At 37.9% G+C, this 18,267-nt stretch overlaps 1 protein-coding gene across 1 annotated transcript in view; it reads left to right on the top strand.

Moving 5' to 3' along the window:
* LOC126161917 (4'-phosphopantetheine phosphatase) overlaps nt 1-18,267 on the top strand; it is a 177,767-nt gene that overhangs the window by 130,986 nt on the left and 28,514 nt on the right. Inside the window, 1 exon segment of the mRNA XM_049918086.1 lies at nt 9,245-9,414. Coding sequence (XP_049774043.1) covers nt 9,245-9,414 — 170 coding nt within the window.

The raw sequence follows: 18,267 nt of genomic DNA, 5'->3' as shown, positions 1-18,267 counted from the left end.
AGAAGTAGAGATACTTCAGATTCCACCCGGCACGACGAAAATAATTCAACCTTTAGACAGAGAATTTTTCCGTCAGTGGAAGGCATTTTACAGAAAACTAACAGAGAAAATTATTGTGTGCAGACCACTGCAATTTTCTGTCTATCACAGTGACAATATTCTCAAGCTGCAATCAGTAGTACATTATCAATTTTCCTCCCCACGCTTTCAGAATTTGATTAAATATGCGTGTCACTCCTCAAAATATACTGATACTAGGCCTGATTCATTCCTAACACCAGCCCAGTTTTGTCTACGGACATCTAACAACATCTGTGATTCGCAGGGCTGTCATATGTCGCCTTTGCTTGTATGTTCTTGGTGCACAAAAAACCTATGTTTTGAACATTGTATCAATATCTCGCATTTTTGCGGTAATTACAAGAAATAAAATTTGGACGTGTTCTAAACCGTATATTTATTTGTGTCTATTTCATAGCTATTTGGAAAAAAATGTTGTAGATAACATATCAGCCATATTTGTCAACGAATGTTTAATTATCATACGATCGCTTTCACGGGGGGAATCAGCTCTCTCACTGCTGTGGCAAGAGAGCGGCGATTAGCTAACACCACCTTGTCCATAGATGGAGTTGGTATAACGTAGCGAGCGAGGTCAGGGTTGTACAAGAGGCAGTTATAAGCGCGGAAACCATGCGACAATAATGTCTTACTTCATGAAATTGTTTACATACTTCCAGGTCATGTCAGCAGCTAAAATTCTGCATACAGACTTCTTGCAATGTTAACTCACCGTGGTAAAAAAAGCAACACAGGTTTCGACATGACAAGTCTGACCATTCCCTTGTAAGATAAATACTCCAAACTTTTCTATTGGCTGAGATAGGTGCAACAAGGCAAGTTAACTCATTCGTGGCACTTTAATTCAGATGCCTTATTTTATTGGAAAAAATCAATTGTGTACCATATTGCCTTTTGACAGTTATGGTCTCTGGTGTGCACATGACAACTCATTCATTCCAGTCACTTTAAAATCAAATCCCATAGATGGAACAGGTAGTGTTTTTTAAAATGTATATAGAGTTTATTGGCTGGTCTGGAAGCCTAGTTCTGTGCAACAAAAGCTGCATAGTTTTTTTTTTCCTTTTCAAAAATAGTATTTCCATGTGTTGCTCATAATATTATCACATCATAACTGGTATCCAGTCCAATTCTGAAAGCAGGGCTGTGAGGGAAGTGTAACCGCTTAGCACTGAAAGCACAATTCTTGCGATCACCAGTGGACAACCAGAACAGAACAGAACAGAACAGAACAGAATTGAACTCCTGGACAGAGCGTGCAACTGTTTATACAAACACAGACTATTCTGCAACATACAAACATTACAAAAAATTGATAAATATGAAATGACAATTAATTGGGGCTGATCGGCTTTGAACTGGCAGTCCACTGCACATCAGCCAGCAACGATAACTGCTACATAGCACAACTTGCAGCATTGCTCCCACTCCTGGAGAAAAAGTGATCTGCTGTTTCAGAAATTTTCAATGGAGCTGACTAAAGCTAGATCCTGTTAGTGGTTCTCCATATGGCACCGCTGCTGGGTCCTTGCTTTCTGGTCATGTTGTCACGTCCCCTTCACTGTGACGAGGATCAGAGATAGCCCCTTTCATCAAAGATTTGTGGCTGTTGGCAGATCTTTAGTTTCCTTGAACAAAGCGTTCATATCATCAGTCTGCATCGGGACTGTAGTGGTGCTTCATATGGAAGGTGTGGATCATGTCTCTGCACCTTTGTCTTCTCAATGAAGGATCATAATCCTCAAGCTCATATGTGGTGTCTGACAAGTGATGAAGGATACAATATGACCCAAACCAGCACTTCAGTAGCTTGTCTGATAGTTCTACTTGCTGCACAGGCATAAAAATCCATTCCAAATCTCCTGGACTATACCTCGTGCTTCACATTATATTCTTAGTCTCGTTCCAGGGCATCCAAGGTCTGTATGTGAGCCAACTGCTTGCTTCTTCAGTCCTCTTGATGAGATGTTTCATATAGTCATATTGTTTCATATAGTCATATTGTTTCATATAGTCATATTGTTTCATATAGTCATATTGTTTCATATAGTCATATTGTTTCATATAGTCATATTGTTTCATATAGTCATATTGTTTCATATAGTCATCCTGAGTATTGTTTTATTGAAATGGGAACAATGTATCCATTTCCATTTTGACTTTGTGACTGTAGTGCAGAAAGAGCAGTGTGACCCTGTAGTGTCTTGCTTTGCTATAGAAGGGGATATGACCCCCCCCCCAAAAAAAAAAAATAATTTAAAAGCTATAAATTTTCAAATTGTTTACAAAACACTGTTAGCTCCTTCCTCTTTTTTTTCTGCACTTTTTCAGTGTTGCCAAGCCAGTGTCCCTTCATACCCCTTTTCATGTGTGGAAATAAGAAAAAGTGACATGGAACCAGGTCAGGCAAGTAACATGCATGAAGCAGTGGAACCATGCCATTTTTCACCAAAAAGTGTCTAACAGAGATGGCTGTTTATGCGGGTGCATTGTTGTGGTGGAAGAATCAGTCTACTGTCTGCCAGATATTGGGTCATTTGTGACAAACACTGTTGTCTTATCTTCTTAAAACTTCCAAATAAAAGGTTTTATTTATTGTGAGCACAAACTCTCAAATTTTTTCACTGATTTGGGCAGCTGTTGGACGTCCAGAATGAGGTTTGTCATCACTTGACATGTTACCATTTTTAAATAGAGCAAACCACTTGTAGCCTTGAGTTTTTCCCTTAGCATCATCTTGCTAAGCTGTTTTCAACATTAAAACAGTTTCAGCACATTTTCACTGAGTAGAAAACAAAATTTCACAGCTGCAGGTTGTTAATTTAAACTTGCCATCATAAAAAACGAAACAACAGCAAAACAGCACTAGCAAAAACAATCACTGCAGATGAACAGAACAAGCCAGGTTGACAACACAGGAGGCACTGAATTGGCAGTGAGTTTGCTGTACACGCCTAGTGGCAGAAATACCTACTACACATACTCCACCCTCAACAGTTGTATTACAGTTTTTTTTTTTTTTTTTTTTTGGGTTCCCCCTCATATTGTATGTGAATGTCGCAATGGACAGTATCATATCTCAATCTCTTAAACATCAACATACATTGAGAGCATATCTGCCAGTGTCTTATCAAAGCATTCTGTGAGGCCATTCATCTTAGGGTGCTACGCTCTTGTTATGCTGCTGGTGATGTCACAATGTGAAATTACCTCTAACACTAGTCTCTACTCGAAAACTTTTCCACAATCAGAGATTACCAAACAGGGCACTCCGTGCTGCTTCAAAAGTCCGATCCATTGGAATGGCACTGCTGAAGGGGTATTAGATGCCCCAGAGGTAGCTACAGCATGTGCTTTCATCACTGACATACCTTACAGTGGTTTACATACTGATTAATGGATCAGCAGATACCTGGCCAGTGATACTTGCATCTAATTCTATTTAGAGTGTTCATGAATCCTTGGTGACCAGATGTTGGAGCATCATAAACACTTCAGTATAGCTGACTGTCGGTGAGCTGGGATGATGAGCAACCATTTCTGCCCCATTGGATCACAGTTCCTCTTACAAAATGTTCTGTTTATTAGCTGGAATTCTCCTTTGGTTGGTTTTTTCCTCCTTCAAGGTTTCTGTGGTTTTTAGCAGTGCTGGACCTTCCCTCTGTTCAGCAGAAATGTCATTTATGCAACGATGGCTGAGATTTCATCCATGCTGGTTTGTTCTACCACAGGATGTGCTCATTGTCCTTGTGTTTGCATTCACTTTTTTATACCATTTTAATGACATTTTCCTGAAGTCTTGGTGCTTATTTCGCCAGTCGACCTGACAGATCAATCAGGCCAATGAGCTAGCATAGAGGATGGTGGTCCATCACGTTGGTGAGTAGTTCACCAAGTAAATACGGCCTGTACTCCTTGATGAGTCAAACAACTGCAGATCAGTCTTTCTCTGTTATATAGTGGTTTCTCTCAGGCTTGAAGAGTTCTCTGGAAACATCTTGTACACCATTCCAGGAAAATCTAGCTCTCCTTGCTGTATTTCCTGCAAAATACATGCCTTGGTGCATCTTGTGGATCATGAATAGAACACATTCCAAGAAAACTTCTCACATCATGACTGTTCTAAGGAGTTGGAAAATTTCTGACTGTTCTTATTTTCTCTGAATTTGGATGGTCACCATCAACATTCACTAGATGCCGCAAGATTTTAAATTCTTTGATAGTTAAGAGGCACTTCTTTGGTTTCAGATGTAGGCCTGCAATCTGAACACGCTTCAACATGGTTGTCAGGCAGTGTAAATGTCTTTGAGAAACAACGATGTCATCTATATAGCAAAGACACTTTGTCCTTTTTAGGTGTCAAAGCTGATTGTGCATCATACACTCAAAGCTGCTGCATATTCCAAATGGCATAACTTTAACCTTATAGAGGCCGTTTGGTGTTATGAAGGCAGTCCTTCCCTAGCCTCAACGTCCTCAATTTACCAGTAACCTGTCCACATGTCCATAGTTATGAAGTACTTGTTCTTTCAAGTAGTCTGAGGTGTCATCAATACACAACAATGAGTAGACGTCTTTCTCAGGTGACTCTGCTGCTGTTGGTGCAATTGACTAGTGGTGGAGATTTGCGTTAAAGATTGGTGCAATTCTTCTTCAACATTCTCTTTTACCTTCTGACACATTGGGTCAACATCCCTAGTTAACTTGGTCCAACAGTTCTGGTTACCATAAAATGCTGTATATCTTCCTTCACAATCTGGCATATTAGAGAGGCAAGGTATGGCCATCTTCCACAACTGCCATAGCGACCACATTCGGGAGTCAGTTATACCTCCTTTGATTGCCTATTTTCTGTTTCATTTATATGCACCGCTTGAGGAATCACTCTGTTGTTTACCAGAAGAGCTTGGAAAACATCTTCTGTGACTCCTTTCATCAAGTGTGAGATTCTGTCATCTTCTGTCATATTTGGACTTACAGACTGGCACAGGGCTAAAGCATTCTGTATGTAGGAATGTATAGCTTCTGTATGACGTTGAGCCCTATTCTTCAATTGTTCTTCCAACTGATTATCACCAAACATTTTCTGCAGTTTGGCACAGAATTTATCCCAGCTATTGAGCTTCTCTTCATTGTTCTTGAGCCACTGAAGGATTGTGCTGTCCAAGTAAAAGTACACGTTTGCTAAATGTGTGATTTCATTTCACCTGTTGTATTTGGCGACTCATTCAAATCCTTTGTCATTTTGCAGTGTCCTGATCAGTGTGTCTGGAAGGAAAACACTGATGGATGTCTGATGTGCAGTTGACTTACTGCTGTTTTGGAACCCATTGGTCTCGTGAATACAGCTGTGAGAATGATGTACTGCTTGTATTCCAGTTCCTGTCCATGTAGGCAATGGCTTTTACATTGTCTTATTGTAACTACAATGCTTTAGATGTTTTGAGTCAATGAAATATAACACTCAGCACAAAAGCATGTTTATTACAGTCACTAATGTACAACCAGAACAGAACTGAACTGCTGGGCAGAGTGCAGCTATTTATCAAATATTCCAGAATATAAAAATGTAAGAAATTTTGAGAGCCTTCCAGAAATACTAAATGACAAATAATTGGGGATGGTTGGATTTGAACTGGCGAGCTGCAGTACACCACCAGTGATGCTAACTGCTGTGTCATACTGCACGCAGCACAGCTCAGGGCAGTATTGCAGAAATTGCTGTTTAATAACACATCTACCAGTATTGTGAGTGGAAATGTAGATTTCATTTATTCTGCTTTGGAGTAGATACCTGAATCCTCCACCACTCGGCTTCCTGCCCCCTGGTCATTATTTGCACACAATTGACTGACCTGGCTTTCACTTTCCAACATTTGCTTGCATATGCTGTGTTTTCTTTGTTGGCACAGTCACACCTCTCTCGTTCCATTTGTCAGTAAAATTAACAAAGTTAACAGCAACTTTTCACACTTCTCATGAAGGTATTTTCTGTGACTTTTTGCACACGCACTATGAGTTAACAACATACACTACTTTGAATTGTAATGTAACTGCACCTAATTATGTGACAAAGTTAGTTCTCACTGTTTCTGTTGTGGTCTTCAGTCCGAAGACTGATTTGATGCAGCTCTCCATGCTGTTCTATTCTGTGCAAGCCTCTTCATCTCAGAGTATCTACTGTAACCTATGTCCTTCTGAATCTGATTATCATATACATCTCTTGGTCTCCCTCTACAATTTTTACCCTCCTTTGCTTCCCTCCAGTACTAAACTGGGGATCCCCTGATCTCAGAATGTGTCCTACCAATAGATCCCTTCTTCAAGTTATGTTGTCCCACAAATTTCTTTTGTCTCCAATTCTGTTCAGTACCTCCTCATTAGTTATGTGACCTACCCATCTGATCTTCAGCATTCTTCTGTAGCACCACATTTCAAAAGCTTCTATTCTCTTCTTGTCCAAACTGTTTATCATCAATGTTTCTCTTCCATATATGGCTACACTCCGTACAAATACTTTCAGAAAAGACTTCATGACACTTAAATCTATACTAGGTGTTAACAAATTTCTCTCCTTCAGAAACTTTTTTTCTTGCCATTGCCAGTCGACATTTTATATCCTCCCTGCTTCAACCATCATTGGTTATTTTTCTGCCCAAATAGCAAAACTCATCTACTACTTTAATTATTCCATTTCCTAAGCTAATTCCCTCAGTGTCAATTGATTTAATTCAACTACTTTCCATTGTCCTTACTTTGCTTTTTTGATGTTCATCTTATATCCTCCTTTCAAGATACTGCCCATTCCATTCAGCTACTCCTCCAAGTCCTTTGCTGCCTCTGACAGAATTACTATTTTATCGGCAAACCTCAATGTTTTTATTTCTCCTTTCTGGTCTTTAATTTCTACTCCTTTCCTTCACCCCCCCCCCCCCCCCCACCACCACCACTATTGCCAATTAACATGTTCAACTTGTCAGTCAATAACTCACCATAGAAGAAAAAGTGTTGTTACACAAAAGCATGTAATAATGAATGATAATGTATGGAGGTTTCTCCAGAACCTCTCTTGTAGCCAACTCTTTAAGCAATTGGATAGACTGACAACAGACTCACAGAGCGTTTATTTTCTTATTAAGCTTGTTGTCAACAATCAATCACAGTCCAAAAACAACAATAACATTCATTAACAATACTAGAAGATTTATCAAAAGTCACGTTTAGAGTTTAGTTTAGTTATTTGCATGATCCATCGAACATAACTGTGTCTTTCTATGATGCGGAACAAGTCAGTTTTACAGTTATAGTATACTTTCTCTACCAAAATATGGAAACATGTTGACCATTTATATGACTGTCTTAAGCTTTTTTTTCCCTCTCTCTCTCTCTCTCTCTCTCTCACACACACACACACACACACACACACACACACACACACACACACACAATAAAAATAAAAATTACATATTCAGCATTCAGAAATTCTGCTCCAAGCAGAACTTAAACTATCTGTCAGTGCCATAAAAATTATTGACTAGTCCATCAGATGTAAAGAATTTAATATGTAATGAAATTAACTTCATATACAAAGAGTGTGAGGTCATCCACATGAGTGCTAAAAGGAATCCGTTAAACTTCAGTTACACGATAAATCAGCCACATCTAAAGGCCATAAATTCAACTAAATACCTAGGAATTACAATTATGAACAACATAAATTGGAAGGAGCACACAAAAAATGTTGTGGGGAAGGCTAATCAAAGACTGTGTTTTATTGGCAGTACAGTTAGAAAATGTAACAGATCTACTAAGGAGACTGCCTACACTACACTTGTCCTCTTTTAGAATACTGCTGCCCGGGGTGGGACCCTTACCAGATAGGACTGATGGAGTACTTCAAAAAAGTTAAAGAAAGGCAGCATGTTTTGTATTATTGTGAAATGGGATAGAGTGCCACTGAAATGATACAGGATTTGGGCTGGACACCATTAAAAGAAAGACGTTTTTCATTGCAACTAAATCATCTCATGAAATTCCAATCACCAACTTTCTTCTCCAAATGCAAAAATATTTTGTTGACACTGACCTACATAGGAAGAAACGATCACCACAATAAAATAAGGGAAATCAGAGCTTGTACGGAAAGATATAGGTGTTCATTTTTTCCATGTGATATATGAGATTGGAATAATAAAGAATTGTGAAGATGGTTCAATGAACCCTCTGCCAGGCACTTAAATGTGATTTGCAGAGTATCCATGTAGATGTAGAACTGAAGCTATATCTGCTTGGAGCAGATTTTCTGAATGTGTGTGTGTGTGTGTGTGTGTGTGTGTGTGTGTGTGTGTGTGTTGAGAGAGAGAGAGAGAGAGAGAGAGAGAGAGAGAGAGAGTGAGTGAGTGAGTGAGCAGTGAGCAGGGGGACTGAACATAGTTACGTAGAGATCTCTGTAAACAAATTAGCTTACGACAGTCATATAAATGGTCAGAAAATTTCCATATTTTGGCAGAAGTAGTATACTATAACTGTAAAAGTGTCTTGTTCCGCATCATAGTAAGCCACAGTTACGTTTGATGGATCATACAAATAACTAAACTAAACTCTAAACATAACTTTTGATAAATTTTTTTGTGATCTCATTGTTTATATGTTTTGATGTTAGCAGATGTGTATTTGTCACGAACTTGCTCTGCAAAAATTAGATTTAAAAAGAAGAAAACCTCATCTAAAAAGTGGAAGTAAAAAAGTAGCATTTTTCTTAAAAACACATTGTGTCTGCTAATTAAAATGTTTGTTTAATACTCATTTATCACTTATAGGATATAGCCAAGATAATTATAAACAAATTTAGCAGATTGTCATTAGTAAAGCATATGGATGTTTTGTAGAACAATGCTGTTAATGTACTAATGTATTTCTTGAGTTGTTTCACAGGATCTGTACTGTGCATGCCTTATGTGCACATAGTTGTGTGTGTGTGTGTGTGTGTGTGTGTGTGTGTGTGTGTGTGTGTGTGTGTTCTCATCTTTAAACTGAGTAGATTGGCAGATAACAGCTTAATTTTTCCACAACAGAAACTCTTAGGTGATTAATGACTGAATGCTTTCCACATCCACATCACATTGTTCCAGGCAGCTCATAGCTTTTGCGTTTACTTTTTCAGGTAATTTTGTGTGCTAATTCTATGCCTGCACTGAATGATGTTACGTATGCAGAACTCCAGGTTGTTCTTAAACAAGCAGCTGCAGTGTGTGAGGTTATTCACTGTGGCATTATAGAGAATTGCTTGACAGTCATGGAGACAGCTCAGGCGGGCCCTTGCCTGGATTTAACGTAAGGAACATCATGCTAAAATTCTTTCTTGTCATTCATATGTTTCCACAAATTTCTTGGTAAATTGCATTTTGAAAATTTGTATATCTTTTGACAGGTGAACCAATTACAGTAGCCAACTTTGTTAAATTTTAGGTATAAATCACATATTTGAGATAGACCAGGTTTGATGAACACTATAGTGGTAGTAGCAGTAAATGGTGTACCAGCCAGTTCAGTAGTGACATATTTAGCTACTTGTACACTATCCTACAACTTTCTTCAAAAATTGTTTAATTGTGTATGTGATCTTTCTTTTTTTAAAAAGACCCGGAAACTAAATATGTTTCTTCTGCAGAATGGTTTGATGGATTATATTTCATTTCAAACATTCATATGAGAATGCAGATTCCATAAAATATACAGTACTCAAGATTCAAGGAAGAAGTCATACGAGCTGATGTGAGAAGGAATAATTTAGAGAGATGAAAGTTTCTGCACTCCATTTGAACATAAACTGATACAGGTGAAGAAAAGGGTTTTGCATCACATATGTCAATAAAGTAATAGAGATAGGAATGTGTTACTAACTCAATAGAGATAAAGCAAGTATATGTCAAGAAGTGAAAGAATAGTGGGGTGTAACAGAGATTAAAGGTGTGTTTAAGACTCTGAATTTGTATTTGAGAGAAGTGAGACCTAAATTACATTGCAAGCATTCTGAGATTTTACATTGTTTCCCAAACCTCTTGTGGTGAAATCTAGAATCATTCCCTCAACATGCCCACAACTGATTTTCTTCCTTCCCTGTGCTAAATAGCTGGAACTGCATTTTGAATTATCTAGATAGTGACAAGATTTTAAGCTCTGTCTTATTAGAATAAATAATAGTGAGCAGAAACAGTCACTGAATTAAAATGTATGCTACAGGGCAAGAAATGTATTTTTAAATGGTATGTGTGTGATATAGTTTGTGGTGTAGTGATGCTGATATAAGATTTCTGTGACTCAACAAAAGATTTTCGTGTGGATGTTGTGATTTCCTCATATGCTAAATTGTGGCCTGTAAGACCAGTGGGAACAATGTTTGGTCTGGTAGTAAAAGACTGTGATTTATTGGTTAAAAATACATGACCTTTTTATGCCAGTGTGCTTTTCCAACATACTTTCAATGAAATTTCACCTCTTATGTGCAATTATTGAAGGGGTACAAAATACTCGCTTGTGGCTGTCAAAGCCACTTTATTGGACACTGGTTTGTCACCCATGAATTTCATTATATTCCGAAAAAGGTAAATTCAGAGGGTGCTAAATCTGTTGATTAGGATGTATCTTCCAAAAATTCATACTACATATCCTCCACGTTTTTCACTGTCAAAGCATCTTTCTTTGTCCTGATGAAAGATGGCCCTTCTCCCCTTTTTCTTATTGCAGTATTGGTTACTTTCTAGTATTTTTATCACACATTTGGTCCAGAAGATGTGTATGGTATTTTCCAGTTCATGCAGGGCCACCATCTTCCATCTATTACTCTTATTGTTTTGGACCCACTCTTCATCCACAGTAACAAATCAACTCACTAAATCATTTCCTTATTTTTAAAACTTCAAACATTTCTGAGAAATGGTGCCACAATAGGCATTTTCTCTGTTTTCATCTTCTGAGACATCCTTCAGGTGAATCATCTTCAAAAGAAGTATGACCATTTCTTTGTTCAGCTATTTGTCTCTTAATCACGAAAAGTGAAGTATCAGACATGTTATAAAACTTCACCTATACTATAACTTTCACACCTCATGGAAACCAACCAATCTCAACTGGGTATCTGTTTGAGGAACGTAGGTTCCTGGGCAGGGGTATTTGTTAACACCACTGTATGCGTCAGCAAAAATGATACAAAGCAACAATGGAGACAAATGGGGCTCTTGGATAACCACCCAGATTGTAAGAATGGTATGAATTTTTGAAGGTAAGGGAAAAACCTTTAACTTGAAAGTGAGTGATGTACAAAATGGGAGGGACAGCTGTTGTGGTAAAAAATCATTAGTTAGCAACTTCTAGGTATGAACCACACCTCACTTTTAATAGATCTGCCCAGGCAAGGCCCACTCTTGGAGTAACTACATAGAATTTTACCTTCTTATCCCAACAAAATTGTTTAACAGTTTACAAATAGACAATATACTCAAAGGAATGCATGTTCTATCAAGGAATAACTACAAAGAGTTTGGTACCTGGTCCTCTCAATAAAGCTTGCTAAATTGAACACTTCCCATAATACAGACTGAGTTGGTAGGTATAAAACATGAAGAGATTTCATTAGAAAGTATCTTGATTCTGAATGATCTCAAATATGTTAAGTGACTAAGAAATGGTGCCAATCATATCAAGGCAGCAACAGCTCAACAAGTAACTAACTTAATGAAGTATTCAGGGTACCCTGTTCAAGTTGAGCTGCAGTCAACTCTTAACTTCACTGAATGTATTGTGATGGTCCAGAATAGAATGAGTATAGACACAGCCTAATTTCAGAACTAGTATGCGTCACAAAAATACATGTAGAAGGCTTGCTGGAAAAAATTGTTATCTTTTTTCTACATTTTATTTTGCCATTTATATCTGAATACCTCGAGAGGCTTTTTTGACAGGAAGTAAGACATGTCTTGAATGTCCGAGATCTAACCATACTACATTGGCTATGAAACATGAGGAAGATGTAATGAAGCAGCCCATGGATAAGCACACCATGTTCATTGTTCGATCATTCATTAATTGTGCAGATACAGTCTGAAATAAAGAATAACTAGTTTACTAAAGTGAAAAATATAGCAAATTACAGTGACAGTGGGTGTATTGTATGCTGAAGTCAAGAAGATATTCAAGACAGAGGTATTATATTTTGTGTTTGCACTCCTGAAACCCCCTGTATGATATTCCTTGCTACAAGCAGAAATTATAAATGCTGCAGCTAACAACTGCAAGTGAAAATGCACTTGTATGGCTGTATCGGGAAAGAAAGTTCATGGTAATTTATAGAATGATTCAATGAATCAAGTAGGTTAAGCAATCACTGGTTGCTGAAAAAGGAATGAAAATAAATAAAGCACATCAGTTAAATATTTACCCCATATGAACAGCTGGGAAGAGCAGTTTCCAAAATTAAATCAAAGGTCGAGAAAGTAGACCCAAAATGGTCTCATCAGAAAATTTAAACAAACTCTGATATAGTTGACAGAGGTATAGACTTAGATGTATTAGTAACAGAGCTCACTACTCCCTTTGCTCCACCCTCTCATGTAGCACTTCACCACAGTGGTGAATAAGAAAGATTAGATTTTTAGAGATTAGATTAGATTAATACTAGTTCCATGGATCATGAGTACGATATTTCGTAATGATGTGGAACGAGTCAAATTTTCCAATACATGACATAATTAAGTTAATTTAACAACATACTTAAATTAATATAACAACTTTTCATTTTTGTTGTGTTTTTTTTGTTATAATAGAACGAAACATTCCACGTAGGAAAAATATACCTAAAAACAAAGATGATGTGACTTACCAAATGAAAGTGCTGGCAGGTCGTTAGACACACAAACATACACACAAAATTCAAGCTTTCGCAACAAACTGTTGCCTCATCAGGAAAGAGGGAAGGAGAGGGAAAGACAAAAGGATGTGGGTTTTAAGGGAGAGGGTAAGGAGTCATTCCAGTTCCGGGAGCGGAAAGACTTACCTTAGGGGGGAAAAAAGGACGGGTATACACTCGCACACACACACATATCCATCCACACATATACAGACACAAGCAGACATATTTAAAGACAAAGAGTTTGGGCAAAGATGTCAGTCGAGGCAGAAGTGCAGAGGCAAAGATGTTGTTGAATGACAGGTGAGGTATGAGTGGCAGCAACTTGAAATTAGCGGAGGTTGAGGCCTGGTGGATAACGGGAAGAGAGGATATATTGAAGAGCAAGTTCCCATCTCCGGAGTTTGGATAGGTTGGTGTTAGTAGGAAGTATCCAGATAACCCGGACGGTGTAACACTGCGCCAAGATGTGCTGGTCGTGCACCAAGGCATCTGTGGCTAAAGGCACCTGTGGCTAAACATGCCTTGGTGCACGACCAGCACATCTTGGCGCAGTGTTACACCGTCCGGGTTATCTGGATACTTCCTACTAACACCAACCTATCCGAACTCCGGAGATGGGAACTTGCTCTTCAATATATCCTCTCTTCCCGTTATCCACCAGGCCTCAATCTCCGCTAATTTCAAGTTGCCGCCACTCATACCTCACCTGTCATTCAACAACATCTTTGCCTCTGCACTTCTGCCTCGACTGACATCTCTGCCCAAACTCTTTGTCTTTAAATATGTCTGCTTGTGTCTGTATATGTGTGGATGGATATGTGTGTGTGTGCGAGTGTATACCCGTCCTTTTTTTCCCCCTAAGGTAAGTCTTTCCGCTCCCGGGACTGGAATGACTCCTTACCCTCTCCCTTAAAACCCACATCCTTTCGTCTTTCCCTCTCCTTCCCTCTTTCCTGATGAGGCAACAGTTTGTTGCGAAAGCTTGAATTTTGTGTGTATGTTTGTGTTCGTTTGTGTGTCTGTCGACCTGCCAGCACTGCCAGCACTTTCATTTGGTAAGTCACATCATCTTTGTTTTTAGGTATATTTTTCTTTTGTGGAATGTTTCCTTCTATTATATATATATATATATAGAAAGATGATGAGACTTACCAAACAAAAGCGCTGGCATGTCGATAGACACACAAACATACGCACAAAATTCTAGCTTTCGCAACCAACGGTTGCCTCGTCAGGAAAGAGGGAAGGAGAGGGAAAGACAAAAGGATTTGGGTTTTAAGGGAGAGGGTAAGGAGTTATTCCAATCCCGGGAGCGGAAAGACGTACCTTAGGGGGAAAAAAGGACAGGTATACACTCGCACACACACACACACACACACACACACACACACACACACACACACACAGATCCATCCGCATATACACAGACACAAGCAGACATTTGTATATATATATATATATATATATATATATATATATATATATATATATATATATATATATATATATATATACCTAAAAACAAAGATGATGTGACTTACCAAATGAAAGTGCTGGCAGGTCGACAGACACACAAACGAACACAAACATACACACAAAATTCAAGCTTTCGCAACAAACTGTTGCCTCATCAGGAAAGAGGGAAGGAGAGGGAAAGACGAAAGGATGTGGGTTTTAAGGGAGAGGGTAAGGAGTCATTCCAGTCCCGGGAGCGGAAAGACTTACCTTAGGGGGAAAAAAGGACGGGTATACACTCGCACACACACACACATATCCATCCACACATATACAGACACAAGCAGACATATTTAAAGACTCGTCAGGTTCCTGACGAGGCAACCGTTGGTTGCGAAAGCTAGATATTTGTGTGTTTGTTTGTGTTTGTTTGTGTGTCTATCGACCTGCCAGCGCTTTTGTTTGGTAAGTCTCATCATCTTTCTTTTTATATATATATATATATATATATATATATATATATATATATATATATATATATATGGTTATAATAGAAGGAAACATTCCACGAAGGAAAAATATACCTAAAAACAAAGATGATGTGACTTACCAAATGAAAGTGCTGGCAGGTCGACAGACAGACAAACGAACACAAACATACACACAAAATTCAAGCTTTCGCAACAAACTGTTGCCTCATCAGGAAAGAGGGAAGGAGAGGGAAAGACGAAAGGATGTGGGTTTTAAGGGAGAGGGAAAGGAGTCATTCCAGTCCCGGGACTGGAAAGACTTACCTTAGGGGGAAAAAGGGACGGGTATACACTCGCGCACACACACACATATCCATCCACACATATACAGACACAAGCAGACATATTTAAAGACCGATATGTCTGCTTGTGTCTGTATATGTGTGGATGGATATGTGTGTGTGTGTGCGCGAGTGTATACCCGTCCCTTTTTCCCCCTAAGGTAAGTCTTTCCAGTCCCGGGACTGGAATGACTCCTTTCCCTCTCCCTTAAAACCCACATCCTTTCGTCTTTCCCTCTCCTTCCCTCTTTCCTGATGAGGCAACAGTTTGTTGCGAAAGCTTGAATTTTGTGTGTATGTTTGTGTTCGTTTGTCTGTCTGTCTGTCGACGTGCCAGCACTTTCATTTGGTAAGTCACATCATCTTTGTTTTTAGGTATATATATATATATTCCTCTATGGAGTAGAAAGAGTTGTCATTCAGAAATTCTTTTAATTTCTTCTTAAATACTTATTGGTTATCTGTCAGACTTTTGATACTATTTGGTAAGTGACCAAAGACTTTAGTGCCAGTATAATTCACCCCTTTCTGTGCCAAAGTTAGATTTAATCTTGAATAGTGAAGATCATCCTTTCTCCTAGTATTGTAGTTATGCACACTGCTATTACTTTTGAATTGGGTTTGGTTGTTAATAACAAATTTCATAAGAGAGTATATATACTGAGAAGCTACTGCGAATATCCCTAGATCCTTAAATAAATGTCTGCAGGATGATCTTGGGTGGACTCCAGCTATTATTCTGATTACACGCTTTTGTGCAATAAATACTTTATTGCTCAGTGATGAATTACCCCAAAATATGATGCCATATGAAAGCAACGAGTGAAAATAGGCGTAGTAAGCTAATTTACTAAGATGTTTATCACCAAAATTTGCAATGACCCTTATTGCATAAGTAGCTGAACTCAAATGTTTCAGCAGATCATAAATGTGTTTCTTCCAATTTAATCTCTCATCAATGGACACACCTAAAAATTTGGAATATTCTACCTTAGCTATATGCTTCTGATTAAGGTCTGTATTTATTAATGGCATCATACCATTCACTGTACGGAACTGTATGTACTGTGTGTTATCAAAATTCAGTGAGAGTCCGTTTACAAGGAACCACTTAGTAATTTTCTGAAAGACAGTATTGACAATTTCATCAGTTAATTCTTGTTTGTCAGGTGTGATTACTATACTTGTATCATTAGCAAAGAGAACTAACTTTGCCTCTTCATGAATATAGAATGGCAAGTCATTAATATATATTAAGAACAACAAAGGACCCAACACTGACCCTTGTGGAACCCCATTCTTGATAGTTCCCCAGTTTGAGGAATATGCTGATCTTTGCATATTATAAGAACTACTTATTTCAACTTTCTGCACTCTTCCAGTTAGGTACAAATTAAACCATTTGTGCACTGTCCCACTTATGCCACAATACCTGAGCTTGTCTAGCAGAATTTCATGATTTACACAATCAAAAGCCTTTGAGATATCACAAAAAATCCCAATGGGTGGTGTTCAGTTATTCAGATCATTCAAAATTTGATTGGTGAAAGCATATATGGCATTTTCTGTTGAAAAACCTTTCTGGAAACCAAACTGACATTTTGTTAGTACTTCATTGTTACAGATATGTGAAGCTACTCTTGAATACATTACTTTCTCAAAAATTTTGGATAAAGCTGTTAGAAGGGAGATTGGACGGTAATTGTTGACATCAGATCTATCCCCCTTTTTATGCAAAGGTATAACAATAGCATATTACAGTCTATCAGGGAAAATGCCCTGTTCCAGAGGGCTATTACACAGGTGGCTGAGAATCTTACTTATCTGTTGAGAACAAGCTTTTAGTATTTTCCTGGAAATGCCATCAATTCAATGTGAGTTTTTGCTTTTAAGCAAGTTTATTATTTTCCTAATTTCAGAGGGAGAAGTGGGTGAGATTTCAGTTGTATCAAATTGCATAGGTATGGCCTCTTCCATTAACAGCCTAGCATCTTCTAATGAACACCTGGATCCTACTATATCCACAACATTTAGAAAATGATTATTAAAAATATTTTCAACTTCTGACTTTTTGTTCGTAAAGTTTTCATTCAATTTGATAGTAATACTGTCTTCCTGTGCTCTTGGTTGACCTGTTTCTCTTTTAATAATATTCCAAATTGTTTTAATTTTATTATCAGAGTTGCTGATTTCAGACATGATACACATACTTCTGGATTTTTAATAACTTTTCTTAATATAACACAGTAGTTTTTATAATGTGTGATAGTTTCTGGGTCACTACTCTTTCTTGCTGTCAGATACATTTCCCTTTTCTGGTTACAAGATATTTTTATACCCTTAGTAAGCCATGGTTTGTTACAAGGTTTCTTACGAGTATATTTAACTATTTTCTTGGGGAAGCAGTTTTCAAATGAATTTACAAAAATGTCATGAAATAAATTATATTTTAAATTGGCATCAGGTTCAAGGTACACCTCATCCCAGTCTAACTGCTGTAGTCTTTCCCTGAAATTTGCAATTGTTAAATCGTTGACTGAACGTACTACTTTGGAGGACTGTTTAGCATTGCTGAATGGAACTATGTCATATATTGTAACTAGCTGTGCACCATGATGAGAAATACCATTCTCAACAGGCTGAGCATTTATCTGGTTGAACTTATTTTGGTCTATAAAGAAGTTATCTATCAGTGAGCTGCTATCCTTTACCACCCGAGTAGGAAAATCAATAATGGGTGTCAAATTGAAAGAACCGAGTAATACTTCAAGGTCATTTTTCCTATTACCCTCTTTCAGAGAATCTACATTGAAGTCCCCACAAATAATAATTTGCTTCCCCCTGTCTGACAGATAGCACAACAAGGAGTCCAAATTTTTCAGAAATAGATGAAAATTTCCTGATGGGGACCTATATACAGTTACAATTATAAATATGCCTTTATTTAATTTAAGCTCACAGGCACATGCTTCTATATGTTTCTCTACACAAAACTTTTTTGTTTCTATACTTT

The sequence above is a fragment of the Schistocerca cancellata genome, chromosome 2 (assembly GCF_023864275.1).
Source record: "Schistocerca cancellata isolate TAMUIC-IGC-003103 chromosome 2, iqSchCanc2.1, whole genome shotgun sequence".
Taxonomy (NCBI): Eukaryota; Metazoa; Arthropoda; class Insecta; order Orthoptera; family Acrididae; genus Schistocerca; species Schistocerca cancellata.
The sequence above is the reverse complement of the archived record's forward strand: the minus strand, read 5'-3'. Positions and strand labels throughout refer to the sequence as shown.